The sequence below is a fragment of the Telmatherina bonti genome, assembly GCF_933228915.1.
Source record: "Telmatherina bonti genome assembly, chromosome: 19".
NCBI lineage: Eukaryota > Metazoa > Chordata > Actinopteri > Atheriniformes > Telmatherinidae > Telmatherina > Telmatherina bonti.
This window is the reverse complement of record NC_136617.1, coordinates 15,328,602-15,347,512: the sequence shown is the minus strand read 5'-3', so window position 1 is coordinate 15,347,512 and position 18,911 is coordinate 15,328,602. Positions and strand designations below refer to the sequence as shown.

The 18,911-nt window shown below is 41.0% G+C and overlaps 1 protein-coding gene across 1 annotated transcript in view; it reads right to left on the bottom strand.

Moving 5' to 3' along the window:
- Positions 1-660: 660 nt before the first annotated feature.
- osbpl10a (oxysterol binding protein-like 10a) overlaps positions 661-18,911 on the bottom strand; it is a gene marked incomplete at its 5' end in the record, with an annotated part of 99,862 nt that continues 81,611 nt past the window's right edge. Inside the window, 6 exons of the mRNA XM_079258572.1 lie at positions 661-1,784; positions 2,734-2,887; positions 2,965-3,147; positions 5,457-5,643; positions 9,627-10,125; positions 10,200-10,349. Coding sequence (XP_079114698.1) covers positions 1,740-1,784; positions 2,734-2,887; positions 2,965-3,147; positions 5,457-5,643; positions 9,627-10,125; positions 10,200-10,349 — 1,218 coding nt within the window. The 3' untranslated portion in view covers positions 661-1,739. The remainder of the gene's footprint in view (positions 1,785-2,733; positions 2,888-2,964; positions 3,148-5,456; positions 5,644-9,626; positions 10,126-10,199; positions 10,350-18,911) is intronic.

The window sequence follows — 18,911 nt, the reverse complement described above, 5'->3', positions numbered from 1 at the left end:
TATCATAGAACAGCTGACAGTACTCACTTTCTTCATTCACTGAACACTCGGAGTGTCACAATAAAGCACACGTTGAACAGAGGGAAACTTTGATGCGCTGCCAGTAACTGTCCCAGTGTGTGGAACGATAGGAAACATAACCCAGTCTGTTAGCTTTAACTCGAAACCTTGGCTACAAACGCGAACTCCGAACAGAAAAGAAAGACGTCACCTCCTGTCTAGCAGGAAGTAAACCATCAAGTGTCCTTCAGAATAATAGCCTTTTATACAACCACAGTCTACCGTCTTCTGATGGCTGCTTCCAGCAGCATGATGCACCTTGTCGCAACATTCAAATAATTCACAGTCAGCAGATCTCAATCTAATAGGGCGCCTTTTAGGATGTGATGTAATCATGTTAATATAGAACAAAATTGATTCAAAGTTGATTCAGTACCTCCTGGAACTGGAAAAGCTCCAACCTTGCAAGGTGGGCCGGTGAGTGTATGAAACAGTGCTGTGCAAAAGTGTCGACTTCTCAACTACACAATAACCTGGTAGATGCTTTGTTCGTGTTGGGAATAGAAGTGCTGATCTTCTGGTGAGAGTACAGAACAAGATGAAACAGCTTTCATTTAAAAACAGTAGAAGGTCTTTATTAATATACAGTCTTTTCTCCACAATCACCATCCATTTCTATTCATGTGTAGCTGTTCGTTTCCTGTAAAACCAGTCTGTTAAGACAAGTGTTTTTATTTTTTTAATGTATAATCAACTGGTGATTTTGAGGCTACAAACTGGCACAGAGTAAACACCAAACACAACGGTACAATTAAAAGCTATGCAGCAAAAACTGAAGTCTTCATTTGAATCTGGTTTTACTGTAGAAAAAGTTCTCAAAGTTGGCCACAATTCACCTGAGACCACACCAGTATGAACCAGCACATTTCCCCAGATAGGTTCTGCTAGATGAGCCTCATCTTTGGAGGCAGCCTTACAAAACGTGAGAAGACCTGGGAGCTGTCACCCACCAGCAAAGCTGTGGGGAGGGAGGGTTCTTGGAAGAAATCATAGCTGAATGAGAGGTAGTGATGGGAATCATCCGTTTGGCAGGAGTTTCTCACCCACTGGGTGGAGTATTGTAAGTAAAGCAACATGACAAAAATACACAGTACAAGTTGGGGTGGAGGGAGGGTCAGATGTGCCTGGATACATTCATAGTGCAGACTAAAACTTTGTAATAGCTTGACTTAATATACTGTGTAATAATATATACGAATACATCATTTAACATAGTACATCTGTTTTTATATGACTTCTAAATCTGGTTTGGTGATCTTATTTCCCGTAAAGCTCTGAGACCACTAAAGGTTGGTAAAAGCCACAGTTACTGTATAAAATAGTTGCTTTCTCTCTATGATAAAAGTGCTTCATAAATAATCATTTGCAGCTACGTTTACGGTGCGTTATGGGACACTGGATCTGGTCTAAAGCTGGGAACTGAACACCATTAGTGAAAAAAAAAAAAACAAATACAGGTGGCAATGTTGTCACTGAGCGTGTGCAAAAGAAGGCCTTAGCAAAGTGAAAAATAGAAATATTCTACTTCAGTACTATAAAAATGTATTAAGTCCCAAAGCCTTTAATGGTTACACTGGGGAGATCCCTTTGGCACCTCGCTTCTCCATCGTATCGCTCGGTGAGTCTGAAGGTCTGTGGAGGACTCTGCTCTGTTACTGTCCATGAGGGTTGTTCCAATGTCAAGTAGACTTCCACAGTGGGTTGTTATAGATCCAGCCGTCTCCCTGAACATGTCAGAAACAAACACTTCGTGTCTGAATGTATAATACCATGAAATATTAGTATCTATCATACATGATCTGATTGTTTATGTAACAAATACACACTTACTCATTCCACCTGTATCTTCAACAAGCCAGCAAGGTTTTCTAATGAAGGTCGAGTAGTAATGATTGTAATCATACTATGTATCTGAGGTGTTTGGAGACCGTCTGGACGCTTAGATGATTATTACTCCTTAAGCGCCATAAACGGTACCCTAGCTGATCAGTAGCAGGTCAACAAGTAGGTTAGTTATTAGAGCTCAGTGCATTGTTTGACCTGGAAGTAACAAAGCCTTTATGGGAACTGGAGCGTGTGCCATGAGCTCAGGCCAGTTGGAGTTCTGGCATCATCAGACTTGTCTTTGTTTTCGCTGATGGATTCAGCTGAAAACATTTCAGAGAAACTATTTATCTTTAACTGATATCTTCATGAACTCTTTCCTAATGAATGAAGGGAAAAATGGAGCAAGATGCGTCACAAGCTCCCATGCATCCTTTAGATTGGCACGGTTAAGAGACCATATATCCACTAGAGGGCAGCAGAGAGGTTTTTTCAGTTTCAGACAGCAGCCATGGCGATGGAGGATGTCATGATGATGTACATTCTTAAGACTGTCTGAATGCATGTTTAACTTTGAGTATTAATGGGGCTTTTGGACAATGCATATTTGCAAAAGGTTTTATCCACACAGAACCAGCCTGGAGTGAATAAATGATAAGAAACATAAAGCAGAAACTTGCATTTTGGATCATCATTCTGAGTCTCCCCTGCTGAGTGTGATCACATGAACATGATGGCCAGTTTTTCCCTTCTGTTTTAGTTGGACAGTCGTTTGAGTCTGACTTGCATTTCCTCTCCAGTATTTCTGAACCTCTGGTGAACAAATGCAGGTCAGGCTTGATGTTTTACCTCTTTAGTGAAGTGTTTGGGAGTCCAGGGCTTGTTATCAGCTGCTCTCTTCCTCCCCTCTGCTCTCTGACACTCCTCCAGCCTGTGTTTGTGCTCCGTGGCTTCATCCATGTTCCCTTCCTTCAGAGACTTGGTTACGTGCTGCCATAACCGCCTGCAGGCCGAAGCAAAACATGTTCACAAACTGAAAAATAAATCAACAAGACCAATCATCAGCAGGTTCGTCTTCACCTGGACTCCATCCTGCCCTGTTTCTCCGCTGGTCGCAGCTTCTTCCTGGTTACTGGTAGTTTGGTTGTGTCGATCACTTTGGTTTCCCCGCTGCTGTAGGTGAACTCCAGCGTGCCGTTCCATTCGCCCTGCGCTTTGCATACGATGGTGTTGGTCGGGTTGTGCTTGACCTCTGCAGTCACTCTACATAAAACAAATACAACTTGTTTTTAGATAATATTTCCAACCTGATGTTTGAGAAACTGAAAACATGCTTCATGATTTGTTTACAGCTTTCTGTTGTAACTGCATTTACAGTTTATATCGATAGCTTGTACTCTGCCTCTCAGCGAGATCCAACCATGGATTACTGGGTCTGTGTGCAATCTGAGAAACAATTTCTCCTATAAATGTTGGTATTATAGCAAGCAGAATGATTGTCTGGCTGCTGTGTTTTCTGTAATGAAACTGAAAACCACCTCTAACATTTTCAAGTAAAAAAGCAGACAATCAGCAGGAGCACCTATAAAAAATACTGGCAAGCAGGAAAAAATAAAAACTCAGCAACACAAAGAAAAATTTAACTAATGTCATTAAACTGGACAAAATGGTAACCCGGTCCCTGCAATGGACCGGCGACCTGTCCAGGGTGTACCCCGCCTTTCGGCCAGAGACTGCTGGGATAAGCTCAAGCTCCTCCGTGACCCTTCATCGGAAAAAGCAGTACAGATAATGAATGAATGAAAACAGCAACCAGGTTGGTGCAAAGATCAAAGACAGAGGACAACTCTCAGCCAGCTAACCACAGATCAGCCTACACACAGAAATAAGTCCAAGGAGGGCAGGTGGGGGCAATCGGCAACCCTCCTGATGCAGATGTCCTAAATGTTGAAATAAAAGTTAAATGTTTCAGAGTGTTGGCTCAGCCTTGTTCATCTTCATTGAACTAATCTTTACAGTTGATGCCAGCAAGCTCCCCATTTAAACCAGAAGACAAATCATAAACTGTCTATAAAGAGACGGATGGTCGTGTCGAGTGTCGTTATGCTGCCCTCTTTAAATGGACAGAAGAGAACAAAACTTCTGGATACAAAGAAGACAGATTGCAGTCATTAGAAAATAACTTTTTTCTTATGAAATTCCAAACACCATGTTGAATCCTTGAAAATCTTTAGAATAAGATACTTTATCCATAGTTTGTCACAGTCCAAACTGACTGCAGGTGTAAAAATGGTAGCATGACTCTTGCCTCTCTTCCTATGAAACGACTGAACAAGGATGAGGTGGACATCAGAAGTCTGCAGGGAAACTGCCAGTTCTCCTGCATAAGACCTTCAACAATGTTAAGCAGACACTGAAGCTATGGTGGATGTTCTATCCTGAAGCCTTCATGTACAAGTCATCCGAAGAAACCTGAGGGTTTGCAAAAAAAAAAGTTTGCCAAAAAAAATCAGTCTCAAAAAAGCCTCCTGGCTTTAGAGGCTGTTTGTAGGTAACCAAGCAAACACCCCCCAGACAAGGATGTAGCTTATCAGCATGAACAGCAATCACATGGTAAATTTCCAATTTGTCCAAGTATCCTTGGCATGATACTGACCCCCGAATGGCCTCTGATTCGTTTATCAGTGTGCGAATGTGTGCCATCCATCCATTTTCTGTAGAGCTTATTCTAATTCAGGGTCACAGGGAAGCTGGATCTTGTCCCAGAAATGAGCTGGCAAGAGGCAGGATATACCCGGCACAGTTCACCAGTCCATTGCAGATGAATGTGTGCATACTGGTTTAAAAAGGGAGGAAAAAAGGCCCTCCATAGGCTGTAAAAGTACTTAGAGTGGTCAAAAGGTTCTGTATAAAAACAGGCTGTTTACTATTTACAAGAACTGGAAAGTGTCAGGCGTTGTTATGAGGTAACCATGGAGATAAAAGTGTTCTTTGTGCACATGTACACATATCCATCTTACAAAAGAAACATGTTATGTTTTATTCTAGGATTTCTGGAAACCATTTCTAATTTACTGTAAAGAAACTTTAGGCAGATATGATTAAACTCCGTTATCCGTGTGTGTGTTGTACTTGATGGTCTCATGACAAAACATGGTGGTCTATAGCTGGGAAACTGGAGCGTCTACTCACTAAGACAAGTTTCTGTCAATAGTGCACATAGGAACAGTAGGAGGGACTTTTTTTTTCATATTTGTGTCGATGACAAACTAGTTAAATTACGGAAACACACTTGTTTGTGTTGTAACCTCTCTGATCAAATAGGGGCAAAAACTAAAAGCAAAATTTTAGGTGAAGCTTTGATAAATCAGAGATATGATATGAAACATCTGAAGCAGCCTGAGTTACAGCAGTGGTCGAGGTCATTATGATGTAAAAAAGTCAAAGCCAGATTTCCACACAAAGCAATAATCTTAATCTTCTTCAGGCTGGAAATGAATTATGTAAAAAGAGAGATAAGAAGAAGCCGTCTGCGGAGAGACGGTTGGATAAAAGAAATAAAAGACGCTGACCTGTGCACCTTCCCTCCATAGAAAGGCTTCGTGTGAAAGGTCACCGTGGCCGAGTAGCCACTCTTAACGCAGTTGATGGAGACTTTCCCCCCCAGCTCCACCCAGGGCACGGTGAGGATGGAGCGGGCGTAGGCGCAGGGCAGCGTGAAGACGTACTCCTCATCGTGCTCCAGGAGACACAGGACTCCTGAGAAGACAAAAAAAAAAAAAAAAGACTCGGAGATTTTCAATACATGAAAGGAAGCGTTTCTGCTTTGATGTTTCACAAGAGGCAGAACGACCTGAAAGACGCTATGTTTGGTCTGTTAGAAGAGCATCATCTGTGTGTTTAAAACATTATCAGCCATTAAAGACATAAACGCTAACTTCATCTTTCAGCCTGGCGTGTGAACATTTTCTCCAGAGTTACGTGCATGTCAGTAATTTCCATGATCTCATTGTGGAACACAGCAGGCAGCACCGTAATACACACAAACTATGCATTATTTATTCATATTAAATTAAATTCGCTTTACAAAGTACAATTACATTGTTAACGCTGAAGCATCTATGAGAGCAGCAGCTTTAAGACCTTATTAATGCAGTGATTTAAGTTCGGGGGTGAAACATCATTTATCCTGACTGGAGGCTGCAGGATCTCCTTATTCCTGTTAAACACAAACTAGTTTGTGTTTGACTCTTGCAGGTATTTCCGTTATGCATCCCCTCGGCACATGTGACTCACCAGCATCGGGGATTTTCTCGTCATGAATAAGAGCTCTCCGCTTCATAAGCAGCCTTTCAGTTCTGACATCATGACCACATGTTTACAAGAGGCCGCTTGTGCAGCTATATTTCACTGCAAAATGGCTGCAGGGAAAAATCTGCATGTGGCACCATTGTGGGCAGAAAATGACACATAGAGAGGGACATGTGAGGGGTAAAACTTTTCAGCCTGGAGCTGTGAACAGCGCTGAGCTGTGTGATTAAACACGCGACTCAAAAAGCTGTGTGTGCGTGCGTGCCTAAACGCACACAGTGGCGGATTTGTTTCAGTTAGAGCACGACTAATCTAAAGTCTTAAAGACAGAAAACAACCTTGTACTAAAAACCACGTTAGACTGTTTTCCATCATCTCAAACTGAAGGAAAGATTGATTTGATTTGTGAAACGTGGAGTTAAAGAGTGTGTGTCGTAGGTCAGACAAATGAGTAGCAACCAGGCTACATGTGACGTGACTTATGCTGCTCTTACTTCTGGGTTCGTCATGCAGCTGCTTCTCTGAGGACAAACTAAAATAGCCAAAGCTTGAATAACTGATGCAATAAAAAAAAAAAGAAGAAAAAAACATGTTAAATATTTAACTAAACATTACCTACTTTCAACAAGCTACCCGTCTGGAAGAAACATTCATTCAGTTTTCGTTAAACATTTCACATTTATTGGATCATATTTGCTCCAATCACATTTCTCAGTGTTATCTTTGCTTAACGTAGAAATAAGTTGGTGCATTCAGTAGCTTTGTGGCTTAGATGTGTCAAAATGGATGTTTTGGCATCACAACTACCAATTCTGTAATCACCAGTTTAAAAACACTATTTCAAAGAAATAATGTACCATAATTTGGCCAAATCTGGTTGTTATGTCTGGTTATTGCATGTTGAAACTGAGTTATAATGAGAAGTTAGCAGTTTTAAAGTTCTTATATGTCTGACTGCAATCTTTTTTTTAGGCTGTTTTCAGTGAAAAGCAGAAGATTCAACAATGACTTCAGTACTTGAGAATACTGTTTGATTGTTTGGTGCGAGATGAGCAGCATGCGTAATCAAACACTTTACTTATAGAGCACTTTTTCATGCTTAGAAATGAAAGTCAAAGAGCTTTACGTTAAACCCGCTGACCATAAACCCACCTGGTACACAAATATGTCACTTAATCACACACACACACACACACACACACCTACTCGTGTATAACATGTCACAAAAGAGTTATCCTAACCCTCACCAACCACACCGGTTGGACTCAAGCCTCTTTAAAACAATAAAGTTTTATCACTACACATCAGACAGAAAAAAGGAAAGTTTTCTTGCATATATTATTCATGTAAGTCTTGTTTATTTCCCTTCCCTCACACACATTTTCTATAAACATTCCTCCCCCTTTAGCCACCGATGGGCTGCGAACAATGTCGCCCGGATCGGACTAAATCCAGGCAGCATCAGCTGCTGGAAGCCTCCTCTTTTTCTGCTGCTGACTCACCGTCCATCAGTGTTTGAGCCTTTCATAAATATACAGCATCAGCTGCTGTATAATGTGACGAGGGGGGGGGGGGGTCCAGCAATCAATATATCCTGAGGTGAATGTCACCATGTTCTCATGGCAGGCATGATAATAAACCGCTGCGTCACAGCCTGCCAACAGGTGGTCCGAGGCCTGCGCCAATCAGATTCACACTGGAGGACTTTCAGTCTCCCCGCTCAGGGTGACTCATCAGACGAGCCAACTGGACACGGTGCTGACGGCGAGCTCTGGACTATCGATTGCCAAAGGAGCGCTCTCAAAGTTTTCACACAGCCAGCACACTGTGGCAGGAAGCATCAGCTGAAAAGTTTGCAACAGCAGCGATGATTTGACAGCATGGTAACCACGCCAACTAAAAACAGTTGTACAGTCTAATAGATGCATAAAAGCACAGTTAACGTCACGTCAAAGTCACATAGATGAAAATTAGACCTAAAAAAACACTGCTTACACTCACTGTCAACTTGATGCCAGAAACAACAACGTCAGAATATTTAACAATTTGTACAAACAAGCTGGAAATGCGTTCTCCACAGAACAGCTGACGACTAAACAGGTTAGCTTTGCTTCAGTCGTCCTTCATCAGACATGCAGCTGCCATATGGTTGGAGGTACAAGGATAAATTAGGAATAATCTTCAGACTTGTCTGTCTGGAATTTACACATTCCTCTCCTTAAAAGAGCTTCTTCTGGAAGCCAGTCTGTCTGCTTCTTCCTCGTGCGCCGAGGCTTGAGATGAACAAATAAACGCTCTGCAGAAAGTAGAGATGCAGGGCTCCACCTCTCAGAGTTGTGTCTCTGGTCTTTGTGCTGGCGTCACATTCATAAGAAGCTCATAAAAATCTTGATTTCCATATTTGATCAATTTTTTTCGGAATCATCATTGATGATGACACACATGACGCACCTGAACGCATCACAGATGATGTAACCTGAGGTCGTCAGGTGTTTTTCCAACATCAGACATCCTTTCCCAGTCAGTCCCACCCAGTCTTGATCAGACTGCAGTGTGACCTTGTCCACATGAATCTCCTCTCTGGATCCAAAGCACCTCGAATCTTTGGCTTTTATTATTATATTTACCATCAACCATTAACTCGCTTAACTAATCCCCAAAGGTGTCTCAGCAGGACGTCGATGAGGAACGTTTTTAATTGGCCTTAATTTTAAATCAAAATAATTATTTTCACGTCTTAATATATAAAACTTGGAAATGAAAGATTTTGTGCATAATTCTGTCTTCTAAATCCATCTGATACAGTATTTGGTTATAAAGTGGATTGTAAAGGCTTAGCTGTAGCTGCAGTAAACTGCTGCATGTCTTCACACCAAACTAATGTTTTTCACCCTGCCATGCCTCCGACAATGACCATGATGAGTAATAAAAGTTGCCCTGATGACTAAAACAGTCACATTCAGCTGCGAAAATAAACATCATCACACGCCATGATCAATGTTCATAATGCTTCATAAACATTCAGGTCCTCGTGTGAAGCCGGTCAGAGTTTATCGACTAAAATTTGGGTAAAGATATTTAGGTAATAATCATACAGATGAGAGGACGCAGCAGGTAAAGACAAACCAGGAGGGGGGACAGTGGGTCGTGATGCATCACCCTACTTTAACTGTGCAGTAACTTCATGCAGCTGCAGAAACCATCGTCATAGCAACTTAAATCATATGAAAATCATTGCATCACAGTTGGTGTGTGGACGCTGCTTAAACTGTTACTGAGGTCACTTCCTGTTTGGAAACTTAAAATAACTTGATAACATTTGCAAGGCTTGTTCTGCAGATTTTGTTACCTTTAAACATTTGCTTTTTAATTATCAGCGCATCCTCTGATGGATAATTTCATTTCCATAGTTTCAGAGCAGACTGACTCACCTTCTCCCACCATGGACACTCCTATAGACATGCCCATGAACTTGCTCTTGGTCCACACGTGGGCGTTGACACACATCCTTCTCTCCCGACACTCGCAGTAAAACCCCGACACAGGTGGATGGTGGGACACCTGCTCAGCCACGAATCGGACTCGGTAGCAGCCTCCTAGTGCTTCCTCGCCTTGCTGTGTGTTGCTGGGGCCCCTGCCAGGCTCCCAAGCTGGCCCTTGGTTTGATCTGACCACAGGCTTGACTTTGTCCCGAGGCACTTCCCAGGAACAGTGGAAAGTCTCCCCCAAAACAGGGTTGTAGGGCTTCTTGGCCACAGCTCCCTTCCGCCCCTCATGGAAAGCGGTCAGGTAGTACTCCACAAAGCGGACTATCCGATCCTCAGGCGTGACCCCGTTCGTGATTGACAGAAACATGTCGGGGTGGGCCATGAAGTTGGCGTACATCTCCAGCAGCGATCGCTTTTCCAGAATAAAAGTGGGCAGCACCACCTTGGAAGAAAACACAAGACTTACACACTCTGAACCATCTCTGCTGTAACGTGGGCAGTGTCTCAGTACCTTACCCGTGTGAGGTCCATGCCCAGTTTGAGCTGGGACAGCAGGTGGAGAATGATGCTCCGCTGGTCGTCAAGGACGCCCAGATCCTCCTCCTCATTGTTCTCCGTGTCTGTCACCTCCTCACTGGGGCTGATGTCCTCCAGCCCTGAATGGTGCTGTCAAAACAAATGAAGCATTTAAATCTAATTAAAAGAGAAGAAACTGAAGTTTGTTCGTGATGCGAGGATCATAAAACTGAATTCTGCTTATCCATGTTCAGTTCCAACTCTGGGAACAGAAAGTAGACCCAGATGACCTGATCTGGCTGTCTCATGGTAAGCAGAGGATCCTGATTAGAGAATAAATATATGGTGCTACTCGGGAAGGCGGGTCGTTTACACAAAAGGAAGGTACTTCTGGAACAGGATACCCACAGTTCCTTTATCTGTTCTCTGCTGCCAATGAATGAAGGTGTCTGTTATTTATGATTTATTCCAAGCAGTGGAAGACAGAAATAGGTTTTCTTCTCTCTCGAACAGAAAGGAAAATGACAGTCGAGCGGGTACAAACTTCATCCGTATGTACCAGACATGGAGCGCTCCGATTAAAGGTGCCTCATAAATCCACATCCACAGCATTATGAAATATAAAAATCCCACCAAACCTGGTCAGGGTCTGAGAAACAATTACTCCTTTGATCTTTATTTACATTCTCAAAGTGAAAATAGCCACCTTCAACAACACGGTGTGTGGAGAATTGGAAAGAGACACCATTAGTATAGCTGTCCAAAGAAAAAGATTAGATACTTCATTGACTACAATAAATTATGGTTGTGACGATATGCTTTTGTTCCGATTCGATTCGATTCCAATTTTTTGGGAGCCGATTAGATTTAAATTGCGGTTCTCACGATTCTTTGATATTGCTAATTTTTGTAGACTTAAAACAAAAGCAAAATGTACAAAACTGTTTTTGCTCGTCATTTTTCTTAATTACTATTTGGAAAAAACAACACAGTAGCCAGACCATCATTCTGCTTTTATAATGCCCAAGAAGTCAAGTAACAAGTAAAAAAAACAAAACAAAAAAACAAAAAAAAATAAATAAAAATGACAAAATTTATTGTGGATTTATTATTTTTATTTATTTTTAAAAAAAATCAAATTTTTAGCAAAAAAAATTATTTTAAAATTGTGAAGTAGAAAATCTCCATATTGGATTTCATATTCACACACATATTTTATATATATATATATATATATATATATATATATATATATATATATGTATATATATGTATGTGTGTATGTGTGTATATACACATGCAAAAACCTTTTTTTCCCCCTCTTTTCTTATGTCACTTGGTCATTATGAATGGTTTATGTGTTAAATATTTAAGTGTGTTATTGCAAATCCAATAAAACCATTGATGTTAATAGAAAAAAAAATAGCATCATGCATTCAGGACAGACCTGGTGACAGTTGTAGAAACTTCATTGTTTTAAAGAGACGAGATAACGACAGCGGCATGTAAGAAAGAGAAATTTATCAACTGATGCATGTAAAGTTTTCCACATTTCTACTGCTACTGAATGTGAAACGCAGACCTTTTCATTGAAAGACGCACCTTATGCGTGTCTTTAGATTTAGACTGATCAGTTTTTCACTGAATAACAGACTGAAACTTCACATTAAAGAGGAATCCATGTGATGATGAGCGAAGAAAGCAAATCACTGCGCTCAGTGTTGCAGAATAACACCATATGTCGGCCCTTGCTACAGCAAGATGAACTCATTGTTGAGTTTGGCGTTTCAAAGGTATTTACAGACTGTAAGAAAGTCAAAGGAACTTAAATTGGCTTATTTTTCCAAAACAAGAGAAATAATCTGCCATATTAATTATGCCTTTGGTGTGTCCCTGTCAGTGACAACTGCAGCCAGCGGTGTCCTGCTTTCAGGGAACGTCTGGAGGGAATTTCATCTCATCTGGCACAAATGTTCACTGTGACCTCAGAAAACATGTTTTTAGCTGCAACCATGCATTATTTATGGCACAATTAAGCCCAACCTTCTGTTAAATATAGAGGTGAAAATTAATTAGTTTTATACTTTAATCATCCAAAGTCATTTCAGAAAAACATTTTTCTGACAAAGGCTAAATCTCAGCAAAGATTCTAGCTTTTTTTTTTTTTTTTTTTTTTTTAACAATCTCAAATATTTCTCCAATCTAACTGAGGAGTGGGAAGATCCCAAGATACAAGATATTTCATTTTATCTGGACTCTTTATTTGCACAAAGCTGCTCACTCGATGCCTCCGCCACAAAAAGGCCATGAAGAAGTCATTTTCTTCCGCTGACATTCAGCTGTCAAAAGCCATGATAAGGTCATAGAGCTCATTCTGAGGAAAGACACAACAAAAGCCAGAAAACACAACTAGTTGTTAGTTATTAACTATTGTTAACTTAATGTATCAACCTGCATTTGAGGCCACTTCAGGAGCAACATGTTATTTATCCTTTGTAGAAGGTAAATACCATCTTATGTGATCTCTTCTCCTTGAGAACCTCCTGTTTATGAGTTAGCATGAGATGCATGCAGAACAGATGTTTACACGTGCTCAGAAGCATCAATCCAACCATAAGCATCCTAACATGCAAAAATCCCAAGGAAAAAACTCAGATGTAAAACTCCACCAAGCAATGGCTTCCCAAAATAAACAGGAAGGTAACGACATGAGCGCTGTTCTGACTTATCCACTTCAAGCTACCACACAAACAAGGTGTCTTATGAAAACAAAGACTTCTGATTACAGAGATGACTGTCTCGTGACTGAGAATAATGTGTAATGAGTGACATGACTGCCTTTTTTCTTTTTTTTTTAAACAAATCCCGAAGATCCTGGTAACAACGCCTGTTCTGGTTAGACCTCTGAGGTGCTCACAGTCCTCCTTCTAACCAGATGCATCTCTAGAGGTGATAGAGCCTTCTCTGGGGTGAAAGTATGTGCCGTTACGTATCAGAAGTGCTCGGTCGGTCTCTGCCGATATGATTTTATTGTATTATTTAAAGTGTTTCATTGTTCTATATATTCTTTTTAAAAACTGCAGCCCTTTGTGTGTGTGAGATAGTTGTAAATGTGCTATAGAAATAAACCTGACCTTGGTAGTTTCCATGAAGATGAAGGGGGTTTATAACAAACTATCATCTGGTTCTCTTCTTTCAGGATCTCCACGGTGTCTCCAAGGGGACCATGGGGGCGATCCCTAGTCTGACCACTGATAGGCCAGAGGTGCTGATCATCAACATCAGCTGATGGGTTTCTGAGATATTTACACTTCTAATAAAGCATCTGTAAAACTGCTCTGTTCCCTTTTTTTTAGCTTCAACTTTTGCACAGTGACTCATAAAACATTACTCCTTGGTGAATTAAGCCGTCTTCCTCTGCTTCACTGAAAGTTCTGCATTTTTAGAAAGAGTCAACCATCAACGTTTTTGCCTTTGTTCCAGGTGAATCTACACCGACACAGTAACATTTCTTCAGTTTGATACTTCTGAAATAATCATTTGACACTAAGATCACACACACACACACACACACACACACACACACACACACACACACACACACACACACACACACACACACACACACACACACACACCCTTGTAGCTGTGAAGATATACTGAAATTCATCAGAGTGTCATTTTAGATAGAAGGCAGGAAAAAAAAACTAGTTCTCATGAAGAGGAGGTTAAATTCACAGCTGTTATATCTAAGACATAAAAACACACATTTTGGACTAAATCTAAGATCTTTTTGACCACAGGTGTCCAACTCCAGTCCTCGAGGGCTGGTATCCTGCAGGTTTTTGTTGTCTCCATGCTCCAACACAGCTGACTGAAATGAAGGAATAGGTTGACAAGAAGCAAAACCTACAGGATACCAGCCTCGGGGACTGGAGTTTGACACCCATGCTTTAGAGGATTGCAGTGACACCTTCCAGAAAAGGGCCAACATTTCTTTTGTTGCAGGGTCACAACTGCGTCTGTTTGCGCCTGAGTCTTCAACGTGGACCCTTGCAATGTCTGCACCAGTCAAAGAAGACAGAAGTTGTGCCCTTCTAGATCTACTTGAGGAGAACATCTGATGCCTTTGATATCTCTTGGAATAACTAGGGGCATGAAGGAAGCAGAAGAAAAAAAAAAAGGAGTAGGTTGATGTATAATGCACAAAGTGCTCTTGTCGCTGTGGGCAACAGCTTTTTGCTCCTCATCCTCTACTTCTAACCACACCTCCAATCAGCTAGGGTTTAAGGTAAACACACGTCCCATGCACAACTCGCGCAGGAATACTGAGGGAAATCTGAGCTGAAACATTACTGCATGCACGGATGGAAACAGAAGATTTCCAGGACCAGAGTGTGTCCCTGTCACCTGAATATTTCATTCCACGCATGCGTGCCGACAGCTCCGCTCACACATGCACACGCCAAGTACACTCTGCACCAAAACATGATGTGCAAAAGACACAGGCACACACACACGGGACGGCGCATGCTCCAACACACACATGTACAGGAGTCCCTGGAGCTGAGTGATATATATAGAAGTGAAAGGGGGAAGGAAAGAAGAAAAAAAAAAAAACAGCGAGGTGGGGGAGGTATGTTATGACTTCAGTGGCTCTAACTAATTAAAGAGGCTCCTGACAGGAACAGGAAATTACAGCTGAAGAGATCTGAGCATCTCTGCGGAAAACCCTCAAGTGAGTGCAAACGCCAGACTTGGTGCTTCTCGCTGACTGAGGTGTGTCATAATAATGTGGTGAAAATTGAGTTTGGATGTAAGAGTTAGCAGCGTGATGCAGAAAACTGCCTCATTCTAGCTAAAAAAAGAAAATCCTAAACCGCTCTGAGTGTGTGTACAGCACATATCCTACCTTTTAAACCACCGTACCTCAAACAGCATTAGTTAAACCTTCCTGGTGTCTAACAGGCAGCAGAAGACAAGAATCTGATTGTCTTCAACTGGATTTTAAGCAAAGTTTTGACCAAAAAGTGATGCAATTTTTAAAATGTCTAAAAACAATGCTTCTGTATAGAAACTAAGTAAAACTGTAAAGGTGCTCAAACAGCCAAATGCAGGGAGACTGTCTGCCTGATCAACTGTGCCATCTCTTTTTAAGGTTTATAAAAGAAGGAATGGAAAATGTAAAAGTACTAAGTACTTACAGAACTTTCATTCCTGCAGCATTAAAGAAAATATATTGAAAGTTTGACATTTTATCATTAATTATCTTAAATTTGACCTCTGAATGAAATTATAGTTATATTTAGAAAGCAGTAGATGACATATTTGGATGATTGAGTGAGAATGGTAGATGTGTAGAAATGTGAAGCTGCATATTTTTGCCATTAAAAATGGAAAAGTTTGTAGGACAGAATCAAAAAGTGCCAAAGTAAAATCATTTCAGGATGATTTTTCCAAGATCAGCGTCAATATCAGGGAATGGCAACTCCTGCAGGACAGTGGCCCTCAAAGACTAGATTAGTCCATCCACGGTCTATATTTCACAAGATGTCCTAAAAAAAAACCCAACAAGCTTGTTATACATCCTTTGCTTTGATCCAACAATCAACGTTAATGCATTCCTGCAGGTATCATCACATTCATTTTCTACGCAGTTACCACAAACTTCACACATGCAGCTGAACTTATTTTAGCTCAGCAGATGTTCAGTCACATTGATCGACCCCATTGAGCTTGTGGTTTAGGAACGGAGTGATGAGCAGTGAAAGCAGGTCAGTCCAGTCCCTGGGTTCTAGCACCTCACTGCGAGTCGCTTGATTTTGATAACACACTGTGAACAACTTCAGATAGGAAAATCCCTGCTTTTATAGCCAACACATTGTTGCAAGAATATTTTCACTCCTTCAAATGATTATTTGTTATGTAAATATCAGGTAAATTAAAACTGACAAAGGTGAGTGATTTAGTTCTATACAGATTGTCGAGAGTTTTGTTAAATTAATTAATTTAATGCACATCTGTTCATGCGTTCAAAGGCTGCAGGAAGAGTAAAAAGCATCAATGCATCCGTGTACTGGATGCCATCGGTAGCTAATCAGAGGACTGGGTTGTTACGACAGAAAGGGGGTCAAAGAGAGAAGATAAAACACCTTTTTCTTACAGTAGAGGAAGGGAGAAGGTACAAAATTAGACAAAAACTTCTCTTTTCTTTACTTAATTTAATCATCCAACACTGCTAGAAACGAATCCCAGAATAAACAGTGTTATGAATTAGCATCGGGCCTTCTTTCTTTTAAACCCCACAAAACTTTGTGTTGCTGTTTTAACAGCCTAAAGGTCAAGATAACTGTTTAGTTTAAGTTTTTTAAACACATTGCAAATAAATTTTGCTCTACAAATCTGTTCAAATGATTAAATGTTATATAAATCTGGAGATATATTTGCTATTTTGTAATATCAAAATATAAAGCTTAATTTGCCACTAAAAACATCAACTACAAATATTTTCCTACAGAAAGAATCACAGCTATACAGGTACGGCAGCTTATCTATTAATGCATCTTTATCAAATAGAACATTTTTGCATCACATGGATGCAAAAATTAATAAGTATCTGTTAAGCAGGTATGAAGTAAATTATGTCTTTAAAATTGGTACTTATGTGGATCATTTATTGTTCATCTCAGATTTATTAATATTGAGAAGAAAGTTGGTGTTTCATCTGTTTTCAGATAAAAAAAAAAAAGACAGATGTTCAAAGTGTTACTACTACAAGCCCCACTGGCTAGTTTGTTTAATAAGTCATAAATTCAATGTCGGAACTCAGTGTCGGACAAAAATTGTTTCCCTTTTCAAATCCATAATGTTTACAGCTAAATGAACTCTCTGCACGCTGGGTAACCACTCAGGCTGCGCACACACACACACACACACACAGACACAGCTCATCCCACATTGGAAATAGATGCAAAGGCTCAGCAATGATGCATGATTCAAACACACAGCAGCTATTAGAAACTCACACTGCACTGCTGTGTAGATACAGGCTTGACCTGCATGAAACTGGATCTCATCTCTAAAAAGCAAAAAGTAGTCGTGTGGCCTCAGTTGAACACCACCAGCAGTAAAGATCCAAGGAAAAAAAGAAGGAGGGAAGTGCTCCACAAACAGGATAGCTGCTGCGCAAGGATTCAGTCAGCGTAAAATCCCATTAAAGACGTGTTCCTTCAGTGGAAAACCTGACCAAATCTGGCTGTTTGGAGTAGTTTAAAGGTCCGATGGGCTCCGGAGGAAGAATAAAGGAAAGGAAGTCCTCTTCCACATCTGAATCTGTTAACTAAAGTGAGCAGCCTTCCTGAGCTTCAGAGAGCTGCTCGGCGGTTGCGTGGAGGTGGCGAGCTGCTGTGCGTGACTACTGTGGAAGCTCGCTCCTCTCTGCCCACCACCCACTCTGACAAGCAGGGAGGAGGGAAGAGGAAGCCGAGGGAAAGTCCCAGTGACGTTTCCCTTTATGCTCTCCAATCATCCATCTGCTGAGTTTCCTTTCATTTCTTTCCATTTCTACTCCATCCTCATCCCTCGCTTCCCTGCTCTCCTCCTCCCTCCTTCTGCTGGAAAACCATCCAGTGTTTCCTGCGTGCATCAGCATGTTCAGTTTGTCGGATAGTTCTACGTAAGAAAAGCTTCGTATATATTTCTGCTATCCGACTCTCTTTCAGCTAAAACCTCAGTCTTGCATAACTTCACCCCCCTCCCCCCCACCACCCCCCCCGCAAAAATCCAATCTTCTGTTTGAGTCATTCTTCCTCTGCTTTCAGTCGTCTCTTTCATTCACATTCCCTTCCCTCGTCTTCTCATACATGCCAGCCTTCTGTTTCCTCATCATTATCGTGTCTACCTGCCCTCTGAGCCTCCTGGGGGTCCACACAAGGCCTTTGTTCTGGTTTCAACCAGGTAGAACTATGAACCTCCTCCTTCAGCAGCTGTCTTCCTCCTCTCTGATCATTTCCCTCTTCGCTCATTTGTGAGAAAACACCTTCCTCTGTTTTGCCCTGTTTGACAATGTCCATGTCCTCTTCTGGACACATTTCCAAAAATCTGAATTGTAAAAACTTTGTTTTGACCACAAAAATTGCAAAACATAGTTTCCATATGGCAGGTGTTTTGGAACCCCACCTCCCCTCCGTCCTAGAGGAAAAACTCATTTCAACCGCTCCAACCTGTCATCTCTTTCTTTAATGTCACGTCAGAAGCCCAGGACCGTAGGTGAAGGTCTGAATGTAGCTTGGGTGGTAAATTGAACCTTTTCCCGCGACTCGGCTCCCCGTGCTCCTCTAGGGTCCAGTACAAAGCCCACATTTGTGCTGACTCACCAGTCTGTCTGTCTTAACATTTAAACAATATTAAAAGGCCTCACTTGGAGCGGAAAGTCACATCCTACAAGTAAAAACTATGTAAGTTTTTTTCCTCTGCAGTCTTGCTGACATTGTTAAATGGAAGATTTTAACAGCAAACAAAAAGCAATGATTTATCATTTAAAGCTCTTATTTAATTGAAAAAGGTCATTTAAATGCAGAAACAGAAAAGTATGTGTTAATCCTGAACATTTATTAATCATGGTAAACAAAAATACTTGGACTACTACAGCAGTGAGTACTTACTTCCCTTTCATATTTCTGCTCTTTATTTTTCATGTATTCATTTATAACA